Source organism: Oncorhynchus mykiss, chromosome 9, assembly GCF_013265735.2.
Source record: "Oncorhynchus mykiss isolate Arlee chromosome 9, USDA_OmykA_1.1, whole genome shotgun sequence".
Lineage (NCBI taxonomy): Eukaryota > Metazoa > Chordata > Actinopteri > Salmoniformes > Salmonidae > Oncorhynchus > Oncorhynchus mykiss.
The window spans coordinates 43410774-43432256 of NC_048573.1; the positions used below are offsets into that span (position 1 = coordinate 43410774).

Below are 21483 nucleotides of genomic sequence, written 5' to 3' on the forward strand. Positions count from 1 at the left end.
CAGACCCGTCCAGCTCCAAAGCACCATTACGGCCCATCATCTATTTTAAAACAAAAAGCTACAGGCCACATTCACCTCATTCATTTTACAGATTAACCATGTATGTTTCATATATATATATATGTAGATATAAATCCACACAGACCATACACAAAAATATCCATAAAATAGCGGCCCCTGACAACTGGTGGTATTACCCGCCGATGGGGCTACCTTCGTCTTTTTGGTCCTGGCAACTCTTCATTGCGGAGCACAAGCTCAGCTTTAGCGATTCAGAGTCTACAAATGCAGAAAGCTCAGTTTTGTGTGGTGTGATATTTTCTCTAGAGGCAAGGATGACGGGTGTGGACTGGTGTGTGAGAGAGAGTGTGAGTGTGTTTGTGTGTGATGCTAATGGGAACACAACGGAACCCAACTCAAACCGCAATAGCACAGCAATGGGACCGCAATAGCACAGCAATGGGACCGCAATAGCACAGCAATGGGACCGCAATAGCACAGCAATGGGACCGCAATAGCACAGCAATGGGACCGCAATAGCACAGCAATGGGACCGCAATAGCACAGCAATGGGAATGCAATGGCACCAGGTTTATGGTTCATTTCTAATGGTTATACTGCTGCAGGCCACATCTAAGGGCCATGGAAGCATCTGAAGTCCCTTTACCCCCCCATTAACCCTCTCTCATCAGGAGGAAACACGTGTTGCTGGTCCTATTGGGGCTACTTATTTCGGGAGGTTTCAGATACATATATCTAAGTACCGTAGAACGGATATGCTCGATGCTTCTTAGCCATGTCATTGAACAGGGGAATCATCTCCGCTCTATACTGTGTATGTCCACACACCTCATTTAAATAAGCCCTTTGTTCCACATCTACCCATCTATTATTACTTTGATGTGACTCTTACTAACCCTTTATATCCTGCCAACTAACCAGGATACTGCCGCTGACCCCTTGTGTTTTGTCGTTTTCTGCCCAAGAGACTGTGTCGACAATGACAAACAGTCTCAAGCGGGCCGACAGTGAGACAAGCGTCATGGCAGGTGGATGTAAAAGAAAGGAGGGGGAAGGAAGGAAACGGTGTGAACTGTTAAAAGACAGGACATCTGTCCAGAGGGAGGACGAGGATGTTGATTTGAGACCCGCCTTAATTGCCCACGAGGGGATAAATAAAGTCATATTGAATTGGAGCTCCCAGTACTTACTCTTCATCACCTTGAGTGGGCCGCCTTCTGACTGAGGAGAGGGGGACAGAAACGCCCCGCCTTGGAGAGGCGGCAGTGGAGAGAGAGATAAGAGGAGAGCGAGAAGGGGCAGGCACATGCAGTCAGATAGCAGGTGTTCCAGAGGGAAGGAGAGGGATGGGACCATGAACACAATTGAAGGAGGAGGAATAAGAGCGCTCATTAGTAGAAGACAGATGAGTTTCACGTTCAAGAGGACAAATCATATATGAGAAAGTCAAAACCATAGAGATAAAAACTTTCGAGGCTGACGTCATCGATCCCCCAAGCTCTGGAATGGAACAATTTGCCGGCCTCTTACCTGAGGACAGTTCTAAACAAGCAACATCTGCATTCTGTGGTCAAAACGTTCTTTGACATCTACCTGATGAAGCAAGCTTTGGGGCAGAGCATAACTACGCAATTGAAAATTTCCCCAAATTCAAATTCCCCACGAAGCATAGAAAATAACCAGCATCTTTGTAACTAGAACAGAGGGAGCAGACAGGGGCGACGAGCAACCATGGCGAAGAGCAGCCATGTCAGGTAGTGTCAGTCAGTCAAGGCAGAGAGAGATGGGGGCAATTAAGGAAATGGCTGAACACTAAACCGGTTCTCAAGGTAACGGTAGCCCTGAGCAAGGGCATACATTTGTAATCAGTTATCTGGGACGGTAAGGCCAGACTCATCTCTCTGTCTCTACAGAGTGAGATAACATTGTTTTTGTGCCTGCCCCAACTCAGCTTTCCAGGAATAACTGCACTATCAGGGGGAGCAGAGGAGTCTATTGACACTTCGCACAGGTTTTGCCATCTGTGAAATGCAATGGCCAGGCAAAAAAATACATAATGAACCATTTAAAATACAGTAGCAAATATAACATGACATTTTTTTTTATTCAGAATGAACTGCAGCACAATGTCTCTGTCATAACAGAGAGAAAGGGAAAACGGGGAAAGCAAAATAAAGAAAAGGCGCGAAAGCTACAGGAAGCGGCAGTGGGCACTCACTTCCTGAAGAGGAGGAGGGGCGTCGCTGGTTGGTGTTTGAGGAAGGGCTGTACTGGTAGGTGGGCATTTCCGAGGGCAGTGGTGGGGGAGGAGGGGGTGCCGGGGTGGGGTTGCTGATGGGGAGGGGAGGCGGGAGAGGAGGAAGAGGAGGAGGGAGGGACAACTCCTCCGTGGTGCCGTTCTCCGGGCTGGGGGCGGGGCTGTCGGTTGGCTCCTCCAATAGCACAGAACCCTGATTGGATCATAAAAAATTAAATAGAAAATGGTTAGTTCGTATTCCACCAGTCAAAACATAACAGATACCTGTCCATCTTCAATATGAAGGGTCTCATTTTGACAGAGCTAAAATGTAGAGATGTTACAAAAAGATCATTTTAAATACTCGGACACTGAGTCAAAAGCAATTTTTGTCATTGAATCGCACACGCACTACTGTTAGCTTGTAACCCATCCATAAAATCGCTCCCTTTGCATTGGACATCGGAAAAGAAGAAATGGAGCTAATTATTTATTATTTTTGGTAAACATCTCCCAATTTTTGCACCGTAAAAAAAAAAAAAAGCCCCCATGGTGATCTTTCTATCATCTCATTCCTTGACAGCTGGAAAGGAAGTTGTAATGATGGAAGGAGCCAATGAACCGTATCACCCCTGATTGCACAGAAAGACATGCCAATAGACAGTCTAGCAGTGCTTGGCTCGCCCCATAACATTATTGTATGTGGGAGGAGAGGGAGAATGATACTGTGACAGATGTACAGTAGTTGACTCTATAATGACGGCCCAATTAGACACTTGCTGTCTATAACACCCCGTGGGAATAATAATGTGCGCCCATAATAATGCAGTGAATATGGCATAATCTAGGGTCTTTCTGGGATAGGGACACCAGTGGTGGAAAAAGTACCCAATTGTCATACTTGAGTAAAAGTAAAGATTTATGTATTTATTTATTTCACCTTTATTTAACCAGGTAGGCAAGTTGAGAACAAGTTCTCATTTACAATTGCGACCTGGCCAAGATAAAGCAAAGCAGTTCGACACATACAACGACACAGAGTTACACATGGAGTAAAACAAACATACAGTCAATAATACAGTATAAACAAGTCTATATACGATGTGAGCAAATGAGGTGAGATAAGGGAGGTAAAGGCAAAAAGGCCATGGTGGCAAAGTAAATACAATATAGCAAGTAAAACACTGGAATGGTAGATTTGCAATGGGAGAATGTGCAAAGTAGAAATACAAATAATGGGGTGCAAAGGAGCAAAATAAATAAATTAATTAAATACAGTAGGGAAAGATGTAGTTGTTTGGGGCTAAATTATAGGTGGGCTATGTACAGGTGCAGTAATCTGTGAGCTGCTCTGACAGTTGGTGCTTAAAGCTAGTGAGGGAGATAAATGTTTCCAGTTTCAGAGATTTTGGTAGTTCGTTCCAGTCATTGGCAGCAGAGAACTGGAAGGAGAGGCGGCCAAAGAAATAATTGGTTTTGGGGGTGACTAGAGAGATATACCTGCTGGAGCGTGTGCTACAGGTGGGAGATGCTATGGTGACCAGCGAGCTGAGATAAGGGGGGACTTTACCTAGCAGGGTCTTGTAGATGACATGGAGCCAGTGGGTTTGGCGACGAGTATGAAGCGAGGGCCAGCCAAGAGCGTACAGGTCGCAATGGTGGGTAGTATATGGGGCTTTGGTGACAAAACGGATTGCACTGTGATAGACTGCATCCAATTTGTTAGGTAGGGTATTGGAGGCTTTTTTGTAAATTACATCGCCAAAGTCGAGGATTGGTAGGATGGTCAGTTTTACAAGGGTATGTTTGGCAGCATGAGTGAAGGATGCTTTGTTGCGAAATAGGAAGCCAATTCTAGATTTAACTTTGGATTGGAGATGTTTGATATGGGTCTGGAAGGAGAGTTTACAGTCTAACCAGACACCTAAGTATTTGTAGTTGTCCACGTATTCTAAGTCAGAGCCGTCCAGAGTAGTAATGTTGGACAGGCGGGTAGGTACAGGTAGCGATCGGTTGAAGAGCATGCATTTAGTTTTACTTGTATTTAAGAGCAATTGGAGGCCACGGAAGGAGAGTTGTATGGCATTGAAGCTTGCCTGGAGGGTTGTTAACACAGTGTCCAAAGAAGGGCCAGAAGTATACAGAATGGTGTCGTCTGCGTAGAGGTGGATCAGAGACTCACCAGCAGCAAGAGCGACCTCATTGATGTATACAGAGAAGAGAGTCGGTCCAAGAATTGAACCCTGTGGCACCCCCATAGAGACTGCCAGAGGTCCGGACAGCAGACCCTCCGATTTGACACACTGAACTCTATCAGAGAAGTAGTTGGTGAACCAGGTGAGGCAATCATTTGAGAAACCAAGGCTGTCGAGTCTGCCGATGAGGATGTGGTGATTGACAGAGTCGAAAGCCTTGGCCAGATCAATGAATACGGCTGCACAGTAATGTTTCTTATCGATGGCGGTTAAGATATCGTTTAGGACCTTGAGCGTGGCTGAGGTGCACCCATGACCAGCTCTGAAACCAGATTGCATAGCAGAGAAGGTATGGTGAGATTCGAAATGGTCGGTAATCTGTTTGTTGACTTGGCTTTCGAAGACCTTAGAAAGGCATGGTAGGATAGATATAGGTCTGTAGCAGTTTGGGTCAAGAGTGTCACCCCCTTTGAAGAGGGGGATGACCGCAGCTGCTTTCCAATCTTCGGGAATCTCAGACGACACGAAAGAGAGGTTGAACAGGCTAGTAATAGGAGTGGCAACAATTTTGGCAGATCATTTTAGAAAGAAAGGGTCCAGATTGTCTAGCCCGGCTGATTTGTAGGCGTCCAGATTTTGCAGCTCATTCAGAACATCAGCTGAGCAGATTTGGGAGAAGGAGTAATGGGGAAGGCTTGGGCGAGTTGTTGTGGGGGGTGCAGTGCTGTTGACCGGGGTAGGAGTAGACAGGTGGAAAGCATGGCCAGCCGTAGAAAAATGCTTATTGAAATTCTCAATTATGGTGGATTTATCAGGGGTGACAGTGTTTCCTATCTTCAGTGCAGTGGGCAGCTGGGAGGAGGTGTTCTTATTCTCCATGGACTTTACAGTGTCCCAGAACTTTTTTGTGTTAGTGTTGCAGGAAGCAAATTTCTGCTTGAAAAAGCTAGCCTTGGCTTTTCTAACTGCCTGTGTATAATGGTTTCTAGCTTCCCTGAACAGCTGCATATCACGGGGGCTGTTCGACGCTAATGCAGAACGCCATAAGATGTTTTTGTGTTGGTTAAGGGCAGTCAGGTCTGGGGAGAACCAAAGGCTATATCTGTTCCTGGTTCTAAATTTCTTGAATGGGGCATGTTTATGTAAGATGGTTAGGAAGGCATTTAAAAAAAATATCCAGGCATCCTCTACTGACGGGATGAGATCAATATCCTTCCAGGATACCCCGGCCAGGTCGATTAGAAAGGCCTGCTCGCTGAAGTGTTTCAGGGAGCGTTTTAGATACCTTAATAGAAAGTAAAAGTCACCCAGTAAAATACTACTTGAGTAAAAGTTTTAAATTATTTGGTTTTAAAAATACTGAGGAGTATCAAAAGTAAATGTAATTGCTAAAATATACTTAGGTATTTAAAAAAAAGTTTAACTATTTCAAATTCCTTATATTAAGCAAACCAGACGGCACAATTGTCTTGTTATTTTAATGTACAGTCAGTGGCACACTCCAACATCATTTACAAACAAAGCATGTGTGTTTAGTGAGTCTGCCAGAACAGAGGCAGTAGGATGTTCTCTTGATAAGTGCTTGAATTGGACCATTTTCCTGTCCTGCTAAGCATTCAAAATTGAACGACAACTTTAGGGTGTCAAGGAAAATGTATGTAGAGTAAAAAGTACATTCTTTTCTATACGAATGTAGTGAAGTAAAAGTAAAAGTTGTCAAAAATATAAATAGTAAAGTTATCTCCAAAAATTACTTAAGTACTACTTTAAAGTCATTTTACACCACTGAGTGATACTAAGGGCTCAGAATAGTGTTTGCTGGCCGAGAGTACTTAGCACCTCTGAACATAATTTGTGCACCGAGTGCACACCAATTTTACATGTAGACTCACAAGGTCCGAATTGGCTCAATGTAGATTACACCCAATAGTGGCCTTCGACACCAAACCGTTGATACCTATGACATTATGGGGCCGTTGGCTGTGCGTGCAGGACCTCATGATGCGTGTCTGTGGAAATATGTATCTGCACACTTTTTTCAGCACACAACATCTAAAACACCATTTTAGTTTATATAGACTATATTTTTTGTTTAGACAGGAAACCCACGTATTCGTTAAACCATTTATTTGAAAATAGATTGCAAATCATGTGGTTTTGGCATTAGGCTCTGCTCGTTCAGGGGAGCTTACTGCCAGAGCAATGCGTCAATTATTATCATTATTAATCAACTACAGGCAGTGAGCGAGATATACCAATCCCCCTAACGGGAATAAGAAGAAGAACCAAACAGTTGGGGTGGTGGTGGACTAGCAGAAAACAGACAACACATAGTGGGTGGCAGCAATGTTACAGCAGCAGCAATATTAAGAAGCAAAGAGAATCCAAATCGCATACCTTAGCACAACCTTTGAAAGGTTAAGCACAGATTTATTATAAAGCCAAGTTTTCAGTAAAATGTAATTTCCCTGGTAGTACAGTGCAGTCCTGGTTAGCTTCACTTTGAGGATAATGGAACAGTAATCGGTTTGTTTGTGCCTGTGTTTTGCAAGTGAGTTTTCACAACAGGGCGGAGATCAGGCGGTAGGTATCCTTTGGTATCGGATGTTATGTTATGTAACACAGAGACACACTGCCGTCTGTGGCCCTTTAGGACAGCAGTTTCTTTCTCTGTCCCGCGACAGAGTTGTGCTGCACTATGCTGGCTTGTCAGGTGAGACAGCAAGACCTGGGTTGAGGTGAGGATTGGGGCCTGGGAGGAACAGAGTTCTGCTAGATTAGAGGGCAGTCACTGGGGGATGCACTGGTCTGACAGACTGCTACAGGAGCCAATCCTATTGGTGCCAGCCAGTTGACTCTAATGGGGCATGGTATGGCAGCCATTTTGATTATCAACAGATTAAAAACGCTGTGCGGTGACTTGACTATTACAGAACTGATCTTGTGTTTGTCACAAAACCACCAGACAAAATATTTAAAATGCTAAAAGAGGGGAATAGCCCATGAACCCCCCAAACAAACGTCTCCCTCTTCTACAGTGAATATACTACAGTCCTGGAGAAATACTGGGTGAGCAGGCTTGTGTTCCAGCCCAGTACTATCACACCAATTGCAGGCAATCAACTGGACCATGATAAGTTGAATCAGGTGTATAGTGCTGGGCTGGAACACAAGCTTGCACACCCAGTTTGCTCTCCAGGAATGGAGTTGGAGAACAACCCCTGTTGTCTGGTCCTGCTTACCTCCTCGTTAGGCGCCATGGCTCTGATCCCACGGTTGTCGACCGTGTCGCTACCCAGGGCTTTGTAGTAGTCCCCGGTGCTGGGCTGCTTGTTGAAGTTTCGAGACTTTCTGTTGGAGTCCACCCGACGCAGCCTATCGTGGTGATCTCCTGGAGTCAGTTCCTGGGTAGAAACAAGAAAGGGGCCAATGAGCAGTGAGTAAATATATAACATACTGAACAAAAATATAAATGCAACATGTAAAGTGTTGGTCCTATGTCTGCTGCCCGGTTCAGTTGAAACCGGGATTTATCCATGAAGAGCTCACTTCTCCAGCGTGCCAGTGGCTACCGAAGGTGAGCATTTGCCTACTGAAGTCGGTTACGATGCTGAACTGCAGTCAGGTCTAGACTCTGGTGAGGACGACAGGCATGCAGATGAGTCTCCCTGAGATGGTTTCTGAATGTTTGTACATAAATGTTTGTACATGTTTGTACATCTTAAGGTTGTGCAAACCCACAGTTTCATCAGCTGTCCGGGTGGCTGGTTTCAGACGATCCCACAGGTGAAGAAGCCAGATATGGAGGTCCTGGGCTTGCGTGGTTGCATGTGGTCTGCGTTTGTGAGGGCAGTTGGACGTACTGTCAAATTCTCTAAAACGATGCTGGAGGCGGCTTTTGGTAGAGAAATTAACATTCAATTCTCTGGCAACAACCATTGAACACATGTACGACAGTGTGTTCCAGTTTCCGCCAATATCCAGTAACTTCGCACAGCCATTGAAGAGGAGTGGGACAACATTCCACAGGCCACAATCAACAGCCCGATCAACTCTGTGCGAAGGAGATGTGTTGCATGAGGCAAATGGTGTTCACACCGAATACTGACTGGTTTTCTGATCCACGCCTCTACTCTACTTGACCAACAGATGCATATCTGTATTACCAGTCATGTGAAATCCATAGAACAGGGCCTAATGAAACTCAGTAAAATCTTTGAAATTGTTACATGATAAAAATTATTGATAGACCTCTTACCAAATATATTCACTGTTGCTTTCAAAGTCATCCAAAGGGTAGTTTTAACAGAGCAAATTAAATTTAACCATACTTTATAAGTCACACTTGAACAGCATTGATCACTTGCACCATGTACGTTTAGTGTAATCTCAACTGGCATCCAGGTCATTTGGTTGTGCTATTAGATACAAAATATCTGACATTGTATTCCCATTTGACCTTCGTTGTGCTTTTAAATGGTTGAAAGTAGGGCCAGGACAATACCAGTATCTAAATATTTTTTTACATGGCAAAAATGAAAACACAAAGCAGACCAAACTCTTTGGTCCTTTAAAAACATGCAGTATGTAAAATAGGGTGTGCTAGGAAGATAAATTCATGTGACTCTGAATGACAACATAATGATGTTTGTTATCAACATTAGGGCTGCATTCCTAAAGAACTTAAATCCGCTTCTTGTTTTGTTGCCTTGCCACGATACTAACGAGTATCACGATACTGGTAACGTCCCGGCCCTAGTTGAAAGCGCAGATAACACATTTAGATGACAACTAAACCAAAAATAAATTTTTCTATTGGAATTTGGCTGTTCTTGGGAATTCAACAAACTTATAGCTGTCTTTTTGAGTGGGTAAATAAAGGTTGAAATCTCACTGATCAACATCAACCAAATATTACCCAAATTTCACCGTTGAAATGACATGGTGTGCCCAGTGGGATGGCTCCTTCATCTCCGGGTTTCTCACTTTCCCATTCCGAGCTCTCTAGGCCACTTGTTGAGGAGAAAGTTCATTGGACACCCATGTTTCAAAGATAGCTAGGACCATTGAAGATACTGCTGTAGTCCAAGGTTGGGGACAATCCCAGTGGGCAAAAACTGGTTGAATCAACTTTGTTTCCACGTCATTTCAACTTCAAAAAAACAAACAACGTGACAACATTGAATCAACATGGAAAACTGAATGGATTTGCAAAAAGTCATCAACCTAAAGGCATTTAGTCTTTTTTTCACCCAACCTTTAACCCAAATCATATGACATGGTGACATTTGTTGTTGATTTCACGGTTAGTTGATAAATCAACCAAATGAGAATCAAAACCAGACATTGAACTGACGTCTGTACCCAGTGGGATTTGATTTCAATTCAGTAAGTAAATATGAGTTGATCCCAAACCTCTTCTTGTGTACTAAACACCAATGGAGTGCTTTTCCACCTACGTCTTTTTTTTTTGGGGGGGGGGGTGTATTTACCTAATGCAAAGTATTGCATTACAACTATTTGCATTGAAAGCATTGCTTGACTAAGAAAAGCTGGGATGTGTGGGCCTTTTCTTTCCTTTCTATCTCCTCACCCTCAGTTAAGTATGGCCAGGCTTACTCCGTGAGATAGAAAAGCTGGGATGTGTGGGCCTTTTCTTTCCTTTCTATCTCCTCACCTCAGTTAAGTATGGCCAGGCTTACTCCGTGAGATAGAACAGCCCGAGTGTGTGCTTTTTTAAAGAAGTCCTGCTCACAAAAACACATGAAATAGTTGTACTCTACGAAATACCACCCAACAACCAAGCAGTAGAACGAGGGGGAAACGATTTCTTATTTTGGGCTCTGTACTTATCACTATAGATAGACAAGTACATTGTTTATAGTCCACAGAGTATAACGAATCAATCAGATACAGAATTATACTATATTCATAGAAAGTGAATAAAGTGAGAATGCGGTTGATTACATTCGAAGCTATTGGGTCAACGTCCTCATTTCAGACACTCACTTTGCCTGTCAAATCGCACAAAAACAAGAGCATCACAACTGGCAAATGTTGACATTTACATTTTAAATCGCATTCATTTTGTTTTCGAGAGGTACCTCCTAGAGACAACCTAGAGACATCCAACAGATGTCTAAAATCCTAGACAATGTACACACGGGCAGAAATAATTGGCAGTGATCCCCAAAGACTGTGACGTCCCTCTTTTCCCTTTATATTGTCCTGTTGTTTATTTTATATTTTCTTGTCCTATGTGGCTTTATGGGTGCATTTACATTGTTGACTTACGTCTGCTGTCAGAGACAAGGTCCCAGAGCAGCACTTAGCGAAGTGTGTACGTGTGTGTAATGTGAGTAGGGAAATCCACAGGTGGTTTAATGGTCATCCTCTGAGGGATTGAGGGACATCATAATAGGTAGCAGACCCGTGTACAGTCTCAAGACCACCACCCCTACTCCACCGTAACCACCCTTAACCCCAACACCTCCCATCACACTGATGTCTGGCTGCTGGATAGACACCGCGATCTGTGTTCATTTAGCGGGTTTCTGTATTTTCTTCTTACTTTACTGTTGAACGGGTCAATGTGGTCGCGCTGTGGCATACATCTCATTTGCATGGACCACTACTAACATCAGAAACATACATCTCATTTGCATGGACCACTACTAACATCAGAAACATACATCTCATTTGCATGGACCACTACTAAAATCAGAAACATACATCTCATTTGCATGGACCACTACTAACATCAGAAACATACATCTCATTTGCATGGACAACTACTAAAATCAGAAACATACATCTCATTTGCATGGACCACTACTAACATCAGAAACATACATCTCATTTGCATGGACCACTACTAACATCAGAAACATACATCTCATTTGCATGGACCACTACTAACATCAGAAACATACATCTCATTTGCATGGACGACTACTAAAATGGAGAAGCAATGAGCGTTCAAGTGTGCGTTCATACTTTGTCAATAATTCAGTAGCTCATATGAAAGATATGAGCAAGTACATCATACATATGAAGTATGTTTCAGTGAGGGGATCATTGCAGGAAAAAGCCTTCACTAATGAAAAAAAAGAGACATTGTGCAACATAAGACTGGTCCTTAAAACAACCTCTAACTTGATTTGATAAAGTGACATGTTTTTGCAAAGTCATATGTCTGGCTTGTTAGCTTCCTTTTCCCCTCAGAACCTATGCAGAGTAATCAGTGTTTCGCTTGTGATTTCTTTCCATTGAAAAACGTTTTACCATCCTGAAAATGATGGGAGTAGGGGCAAAGATTTACCAGCAGTGGCCCTGGGGAAACACTAGTACTGTATGTTCCCCATATGCAAAGATGCCATACAACACAACCATTCATACAAAGAACACATCCTCCCTCCCTAACAAAGCAACCCCTATTACCCGCGCAGGTCGGAATAAACCAAGAGATTGCTCGCATTAACACTTCAAATGCAACAGTTCCCCTTAATGACAGCCAAGTCACTCACATAAAAAGCTGTGGTCACTTCTAGGCTTACCGTAGTTTAAGTTCTTTCCCCTCAGTAGTACTCTTGGTCTTGACAGATCCGACCCAGAAGCTCAGAGGTGCACTGAGAGCAGCAGTCACCACATTTCCAGATCTCCTTGTCCCCCTGCGCTCTACTGTGTCACTCTACCTGGCCCTCTCACTTTACCCACAGGCCCTCATCAATAAGGCACACCTACAGCGACCCGTGACATCAGCGCTTCAGGCCGCCGACCAACCAACCACAGCGCGGCACAACGCCCGGTTGAGCTCTTATGCAAAGTACAGAGCAGTAAAGGGCTGAGGCAAGGCGGGCACAACCCTCATGGCTGCCCACACTCAAATCTCCCAGGGTTTATGGATTAGAAGAATTCCTGCCGGCTCCATTTTGATTAGCTATGAAAGGCCAGACAAACACTATCTTTGCTTACTGTTATAATTGTAGAGCGAGACGATCCTATAAAAACCGTCAGTCATAATACCTAAGTCTGAGTCTAAGGGGCCAATGTACAAAAACATCACCTGTCACAAAACAAAAATACTGAATGGGGGGAGGGGGGTTGAATTCAAGCAAACCTACACTGCGAAAACCTGTACTGTAGAAGAAGAAAAAACTACATAGCACCTGCAAAGCACAAAATGGCCCCTCTGAGTTTTATTTGATTGTACTTAGAGTGGGAAACTGCAGTTGCTACATACATTTTTGGACTTTTTTGGATAAATTAAAGATATACAGTACGAGTCAAAAGTTTGTAATTTTTTTTTATTTTACCCCTTTTTTCTCCCCAATTTCATGGTATCCAATTGTTTAGTAGCTACTATCTTGTCTCATCGCTACAACTCCCGTACGGGCTCGGGAGAGACAAAGGTTGAAAGTCATGCATCCTCCAATACACAACCCAACCAAGCCGCACTGCTTCTTAACACAGCGTGCATCCAACCTGGAAGCCAGCCACACCAATGTGTTGGAGGAAACACCATGCACCTGGCAACCTTGGTTAGTGTGCACTGCACCTGGCCCACCACAGGAGTTGCTGGTGCACGATGAGACAAGGACATCCCTACCGGCCAAACCCTCCCTAACCCGGACGACGCTAGGCCAATTGTGCATTGCCCCACAGACCTCCCGGTCGCGGCCGGTTACGACAGAGCCTGGGCGCAAACCCAGAGTCTCTGGTGGCACAGCTGGCGCTGCAGTACAGCACACTTAACCACTGCACCACCCGGGAGGCTACGAGTCAGAAGTTTGGACACACCAACTCTTTTAAGGGTTTTTCTTTATTTTTACTATTTTCTACATTGTAGAATAATAGTGAAGACATCAAAACTATGAAATAACACATATGGAATCATGTAGTAACCAAGAAAGTGTTAAACAAATCAAAACATATGTTATATTTGAGATTCTTCAAAGTAGCCACCATTTGCCTTGATGACAGCTTTGCACACTTGGCATTCTCTCAACCAGCTTCATGAGGTAGTCACCTGGAATGCATTTAAATTAACAGGTGTGCCTTTTTAAAAGTTAATTTGTGGAATTTCTTTCCTTCTTAATGTGTTTGAGCCAATCAGTTGTGTTGTGACATGGTAGGGGTGGTATACAGAAGATATAAGACCAAGTCCATATTATGGCAAGAATAGCTCAAATAAGCAAAGCGAAACGACAGTCCATCATTACTTTAAGACATGAAGGTCAGTCAATCAGAAACATTTCAAGAACTTTGAAAGTTTCTTCAAGTGCAATCACAAAAACATTCAAGCGCTATGATGAAACTGGCTCTCATGAGGACCACCACAGGAAAGGAAGACCCAGAGTTACCTCTGCTGCAGAGAATACGTGAAGTGTTAACTGCACCTCAGTATGCAGTCAAAATAAATGCTTCAGAGTTCAAGTAACAGACACATCTCAACATCAACTGTTCAGAGGAGACTGCGTGAATCAGAACTTTATGGTCAAATTGCTGAAAAGAAGCCACTACTACAGGACATCAATAAGAAGAAGAGACTGGCTAAGGCTAAACACACGAGCAATGGATATTAGACCATTGGAAATCTGTCCTTTGCTCTGATGAGTACAAATTTGAGATTTGCAGCGTCTTTGTGAGATGTGTCTTTGTGAGATGAGGAGTAGGTGATTGGATGATCTCCGCATTTGTGGATCCCACCGTGAAGCATGGAGGAGGAGGTGTGATGTTTGGGGGTGCTTTGCTGGTGACACGGTCTGTGATTTATTTAAAATTCAAGGCACACTTAACCAGCATCGCTACCATAGCATTCTGCAGCAGTACACCATCCCATATGGTTTGTGCTTAGTGGGACTATCATTTGTTTTTCAACAGGACAATGACCCAACACACTTTCAGGCTGTGTAAGGGCTATTTGACCGCGAAGGAGAGGGATGGAGTGCTGCATCAGATGACCTGGCCACAATCACCCAACCTCAACCCATTGAGATGGTTTGGGATGAGTTGGACCGCAGAGTGAAGGAAAAAGCAGCCAACAAGTGCTCAACATATGTGGGAACTCCTTCAAGACTGCTGGAAAAGCATTTCAGGTTAAGCTAGTTAAAAGAATGTCAAGAGTGTGCAAAGCTGTCATCAATTAAAAGGGTGGCTACTTTGAAGAATCTAAAATAAATTGAATGTTGATTTATTTAACACTTTCTTGGTTACTACATGATTCCATGTGTTATTTCATCGTTTTGATGTCTTCACAATTGTTCTACAAATGTAGAAAACAGACAAAACAAAGAAAAACCATTGAATGACTAGGTGTGTCCAAACCTTTGACTGGTACTGTATACCAATTGATTCTTATAGAATGTACAGTTGAAGTCGGAAGTTTACATACACTTAGGTTGGAGTTATTAAAATTAATTGTTAAGACATCTACTTTGTGCATGACACAAGTAATGTTTCCAATAAATGTTTACAGACAGATTATTTCACTCATAATTCACTGTATCACATATCCAGTGGGTCAGACGTTTACATACACTAAGTTGACTGTGCCTTTAAACAGCTTGGAAAATTCCAGAAAATTATGTCATGGCTTTAGAAGCTTCTGATAGGCTAATTGACATCATTTGAGTCAATTGGAGGTGTACCTGTGGATGTATTTCAAGGCCTAGCTTCAAACTCAGTGCCTCTTTGTTTGACATCATGGGAAAATCAAAAGAAATCAGCCAAGACCTCAGAAAAAAGAATTGGAGACCTCCACAAATCTGATTCATCCTTGGGAGCAATTTCCAAACGCCTGAAGATACCACGTTCATCTGTACAAACAATAGTACGCAAGTATAAACACCATGGGACCACTCAGCCGTCATATCGCCCAGGAAGGAGACACATTCTGTCTCCTAGAGATGAACGCAGAACAACAGCAAAGGACCTTGTGAAGATGTTGGAAAAAACAGGTACAAAAGTATCTATTTCCACAGTAAAACGACATATGTCAACATAACCTGAAAGGCCGTTCAGCAAGGAAGATGCTCCAAAACCGCCATAAAAAAAGCCAGATTACGGTTTGCAACTGCACATGGGGACAAATATCGTACTTTTTGGAGAAATGTCCTCTGATGAAACAAAAATAGAACTGTTTGGCCATAATGACCATCTTTATGTTTGGAGGGAAAAGGGGGAGGCTTGCAAGCCGAAGAACACCATCCCAAACGTGAAGCACGGGGGTGGCAGCATCATGTTGTGGGGTGCTTTGCTGCAGGAGGGACTGGTGCACTTCACAAAATAGATGGCATCATGAGGAGGAAAATTATGTGGATATACTGAAGCAACATCTCAAGACATCAGTCAGGAAGTCAAAGTTTGGTTGCAAATGAGTCTTCCAAATAGAAAATGACCCCAAGCATATTTCCAAAGTTGTGGCAAAATGGCTTCAGGACAACAAAGTCAAGGTATTGGAGTGGCCATCACAAAGCCCTGACCTCAATCCTATAGAAAATGTGTGGGCAGAAATGAAAAAGCGTATGCGAGCAAGGAGGCCTACAAAACTGACTCCGTTACACCAGATCTGTCAGGAGGAATGGGCCAAAATTCACCCAACTTATTGTGGGAAGCTTGTGGAAGGCTACCTGAAACGTTTGACCCAAGTTAAACAATTTAAAGGCAATGTTACCAAATCCTAATTGAGTGTATGTAAACTTCTGACCCACTGGGAATGTGATGAAAGAAATAAAAGCTGAAATAAATAATTGTCTCTATTTTTCAAACATTTCACATTCTTAAAATAAAGTGGTGATCCTATTTGACCTAAGACAGGGAATTTTTACCTGGATTAAATGTCAGGAATTGTGAAAAACTGAGTTTAAATATATTTGGCTAAGGTGTATGTAAACTTCTGACTTCAACTGTAGTTTTTGATAAATGCCTCATGAGCGTAAACTGTCAAACCCCATCAGAATACAAAATATTAGCTTGTTTTAACTCCACTGTTTGTAAACATCGTAAACATAAACAAACAATGTAAAGCCTCAAAACATGCTTGAATCTATCATTTTTATATACTGGATAGTCAGTTCTTGCATCCTTAGCTATGTATATGAATTTGAGAGTGGTTACATTTCTCCAGCCCAATCCCTCAGCTTTTAACCAAGAAGCGGGTGTTTCAACAAAAGACTGCTGCTTTAACGTAACTTCTGTGAAGTGAAGATAAGTCCATGGGTGCTGATAGGTAGATAAACAATTGACCAGGATAGTGTTACCCTGCTTTGCCGTTTCTATGGCATGCCGAGCAGATTGTTTTCACTGTGTCTATGGTCTCTCTCTCCTCTCTCCTGTGTGTGTGTGTGTTTAATTGTTAATGAAAGCGCGCGCGCACAGGGCTCGTCACCTGGGTACCGTGAAAGGGGGAGGGGAGCTCATTAAGAAGACCCTCCCTCCTGGGCCGAACGGCACACACTCAGACCATGGCAACTGACCACACCATGGAGACGTGCCATGGCAACAGGATTGTTATGTTGTTACAATATGTAAATTGGACTGGGTTATTTACCAGTAACTCAGTCATCAAACACCTGTAAGCCTAAACCATGTTTCATTCTCTATCATTCAGGGGACACTTATTACAGAGATGTGACTTGGTAACCTATAACGGTCAGTTTAAGATGAGGGAGAGTAATACATATTATGAGCATGGTCTTATTTCCATTACTGCATATTGGATAACCGTCATTCATATTCCATCCATCCAGCTCAATGTAACATCGACAGGTTTAGGCTACTACATGATACTCAACATTTCCCTATACCCACCATGAGGTTGCTACAACCTAGCCTATGAATTAAAGCTTGCAACATAGTTGCACAGGTTGAGACAAAATTGAGTAATCAAGGTGACAGACAGTGACATATTCAATACCTACCACCTTGCACACTCTTGCCTGCATCTAGCTGATCTAGGGTGTAATAGTCCAACAGTTGCAAACGAGAGTTTCTACTGGACAAATTCAGATATGTTTATCCCTGTTTCGTTCAAGAAACGTTTTCCAACAGAATTGGCGGAATGAATCACACGCAAACACAGTTCACTTTCATAGCAGCCACATACAAACAGCAGGAGCCCTTTGGTCATTGGATAATTCCTTCTCACATCTACGCGCTCTCTTCCTCTCACCTGTTCCCTTTGCTTGTAGACTTCAGTGTACAACACATCCGATGTCTGTGACCAGGAAAAAAACCTTTCCAAGCCAAATCTTCATATCATTACCGCTAACCACTACACACAGCCTACATCGTTGTCACCATATTAGCTAACGTCATAGTCAACATAATTCTATTAGCTAGACAGCAAGCAGTTTAGCAGTTCAACTGGCGGGCCCTTATGGTACCACTCACTATACAGTGTGCTGTTGAGGCTACTGTAGACCTTTGGTGACACGTGAATATACAGTACGAGGCAAACGTTTGGACACCTACTCATTCAAGGGTTTTCCTTTATTTGTATTATTTTCTACACTGTAGAATAATAGTTCAAAACTATGAAATAACACATATGGAATCATGCAGTAACCAAAAAAAGTGTTAAACAAATCCAAATATATTATACATTTTAGATTCTTCAAAGTAGCCACCCTTTGCCTTGATGACAGCTTGCACACTCTTGGCATTCTCTCAACCAGCTTCATGAGGAATGGTTTTCCAACTGTCTTGATGGAGTTTCCACATATGCCGAGCACTTGTTGGCTGCTTTTTCTTCACTCTGCGGTCCAACTCATCCCAGACCATCTCAATTGGGTTGAGGTCGGGTGATTGTGGAGGCCAGGTCATCTGATGCAGCACTCCATCACTCTCCTTCTTGGTCAAATAGCCATACACAGCCTGAAGGTGTGTTGGGTCATTGTCCTGTTGAAAAACAAATGATAGTCCCACTAAGCGCAAACCAGATGGGATGGCATATCGCTGCAAAATGCTGTGGTAGCCATGCTGGTTAAGTGTGCCTTGAATTCTAAATAAATCACAGACCGGGTCACCAGCAAAGCACCACCACACCTCCTCCTTCATGCTTCACGGTGGGAACCACACATACGGAGATCATCCGTTCACCTAATCTGTGTCTCACAAAGACACGGCGGTTGGAACCAAAAATCACAAATTTGGACTTATCAGAACATTGGACAGATTTACACCAGTCTAATGTCCATTGCCCGTGTTTCTTGGCCCAAGCAAGTCTCTTCTTCTTATTGGTGTCCTTTGGTAGTGGTTTCTTTGCAGCAATTCGACCATGAAGGCCTGATTCACGCAGTCTCCTCTGAACAGTTGATGTTGAGATGTGTCTGTTACTTGAACTCTGTGAAGCCTTTACTTGGGCTGCAATCTGAGGTGCAGTTAACACTAATGAATTCATAATCTGCATCAGAGGTAATAAAAAATAAAGTACATTACAATGATATATTTTAGTTTATGGGGACTGAATGCTAAGTTAGGGCTACCAAGCTTGCTAGGACAGACCAGATACAACTTCAATTAGCACTGAGGGTTGAAGTGAGAGGTTTCAAAGCCTTTGAGCCCAACAAGTGGCAGGAGTCTCTCACAGCCTACCCAACCAAAACGCAGAGGCATTTGAAGCCCCCTCCCGCTGTTCAGAGACCATCCACTGGCATTTTCTACAAGAAATCTACCTCCAGAAATAAAAGCTTCTCCCAAGTGGGTGTGACATCTACTCCCGTTGCCTACTGCACTGCTGCTTGGACTCCACCTGGCAATCTGTTTCCCATCTGCCCTGGCCTGTCTCCCCCTGTCTGGTACAGGTACCCCCACCACACTCCCAAGCTTTGGCTCGCCTCCAGCACACACACACTGTTGGGGTGAGTGACTCTGAACTTACAATGGCTAGCCCCAAGTCGTTATATATATTTAGTTTTGTCCCACACTCGGGACTCTGACTCTACTGGCTACACAGACTTTTGGCCTCCCATCCTATTCTAACCACCTCTCGCCGGCTTTGTATTCATGTTACCTGATGAAATTGCTGTACAATATGATCTTGTTGCCATCTAATGCACATTCAATTATCATTAATCAACACTGCAGACCTCTCCATGTCCTCTGCCATGCCTTGATTGTATTACTGCTGATGTTATCTGGAAATGTGCATGTACACCCTGGCCCATCTACTTTTGCTAGCCCCAATTCTAACTTGTGCTATGATATCCGCTTCACTGATTTCTGCTCTCGTAAAAGCCTGGGTTTTCTGCACGTTAACACCAGAAGCTTATTTCCTAAAATGGATCAATTGAAAGTGTGGGTTCACAGCTCCAATCCAGATGTGTTGGTCATTACTGAGCCGTGGTTAAGGAAGAGTGTTTTGACTACTGATGTTAACCTTTCTGGTTATAACATTTTTTGGCAAGACAGATATTCCAAAGGTGGGGGAGTGGCAATCTTTTACCAATGATCAACTTCAGTGCTCGGTTGTCTCCACCAGGTCTGTCCCCAAACAATTTTATTTGATGGTTTTAAGCGTTAAACGTTCTTTGTTGACTGTTGCTCGGTGCTATCGTCCTCCATCAGCACCGACCTGTACCCTACCTGCCCTAAGCTTACTCCTGGCCCCTTACACTAAGTCTGAAATTGTCCAGCTAGGTGACCTAAACTGGAACATGCTTAAAGCACCTGACCTAAAGTCCTAAAGAAATGGACTCCCTAAATCTTTCTCAGATTATTACCAATCCCACAAGGTATGACTCCAAACACACAGACAAGGCTACTCTCCTCGATGTTATCAACACAAATAATCAATAATCAGTCTGGTGTTTTCTGTAATGACCTTGGTGATCACTGCTTTACAGCCTGTGTTTGTAATGGCTGCTCAGTGAAACGACCTGTCCTGATTTGTCATAGAAACTTGCTAAAAAACTTTAATGAGCAGGCATTCCTTCATGAACTGTAAAATGGTATAGAATCAGCTTGATCCCCTCTGATGACGCTTGGACCTTCTTTTTTGATATTTTCAGTGGTATTGTTAACAAACACTCCCCCATAAAGAAAAAGAGAATTAAAAACAGGTACACCCCCTGGTTCAACCGTGATCTTGCAGTTACTCCACCTCAAAAATTGCATTTGGCGAAAGGCTCGGCACACGCATACTCAGGTTGACTGGCTCTCATTCAGGCATATGAGAAATAAGCGCACTCAGGCTATACGAAAGGCCAGTTAGTTCCTTTAAGGAGAAGTTCTCTCTCTGTGGGTCTAACCAAGAAGTTCTGGAAAACGGTTAAAGACCAGGAGATTAAACCCTCCTCCTCACAGCTGCCCATGTCCCTTAATGTTGATGATGTGGTTGTTACTGACAAGACGCACATGGCTGAGCTCTTTAATCACCACTTCATTAAGACAGGATTCCTATTTGACTCAGCCATGCCTTCTTACCCATCCAACATTTCGTCATCTACCACCCCTTCTAAGGTGACTAGCCACGATGCTCCTCCCTCTTTTCCCCCCACCCCGCTACACAGTTTCTTCCTGCAGGCGGTCACTGAGTCCTAGGTGCTAAAGGAGCTCCTTAAACTTGACCCCCAAAAAACAATTTTCACTTAAAATGACATACCCAAATCTAAATGCCTGTAGCCCAGGACCTGAAGCAAGGATATGCATAATCTTGATACCATTTGAAAGGAAACACGTTGAAGTCTGTGGAAATGTGAAATGAATGTAGGAGAATATAACACATTAGATCTGGTAAAATATAATAAAATTTTAAAAACATGTGTTTTCGGTTTACCGTTTTATCTGTGGATTAATTGTCAGAGTAGAGGACCTTGTGCATTTCAGGTAAAATAACAACCCAATGTTTATATCCCAACAGCAAGCTAGCTAGCTAAATTGTCATAAATGTTTAATGCATTTCGACCTATCCCCAAATTAATATAATTGGTTCAGAGTTTGTTTTGATAGTTTAACCTGCGTGTCTTGATCGTGTCTGGTGTGGGGGTACAAAATCAACATGCGCGCGATGGCGCACACAGGTGCACGTGT

At 43.2% G+C, this 21483-nt stretch overlaps 1 protein-coding gene across 1 annotated transcript in view; it reads right to left on the reverse strand.

The window, feature by feature from the left end:
- The window catches only part of espn (espin), a 99857-nt gene that overhangs the window by 38034 nt on the left and 40340 nt on the right, over nt 1–21483 (reverse strand). Inside the window, exons 8-9 of the mRNA XM_036986946.1 lie at nt 7695–7976; nt 2240–2471 (exon numbers count right to left, since the gene is read on the reverse strand). Coding sequence (XP_036842841.1) covers nt 2240–2471; nt 7695–7976 — 514 coding nt within the window. The remainder of the gene's footprint in view (nt 1–2239; nt 2472–7694; nt 7977–21483) is intronic.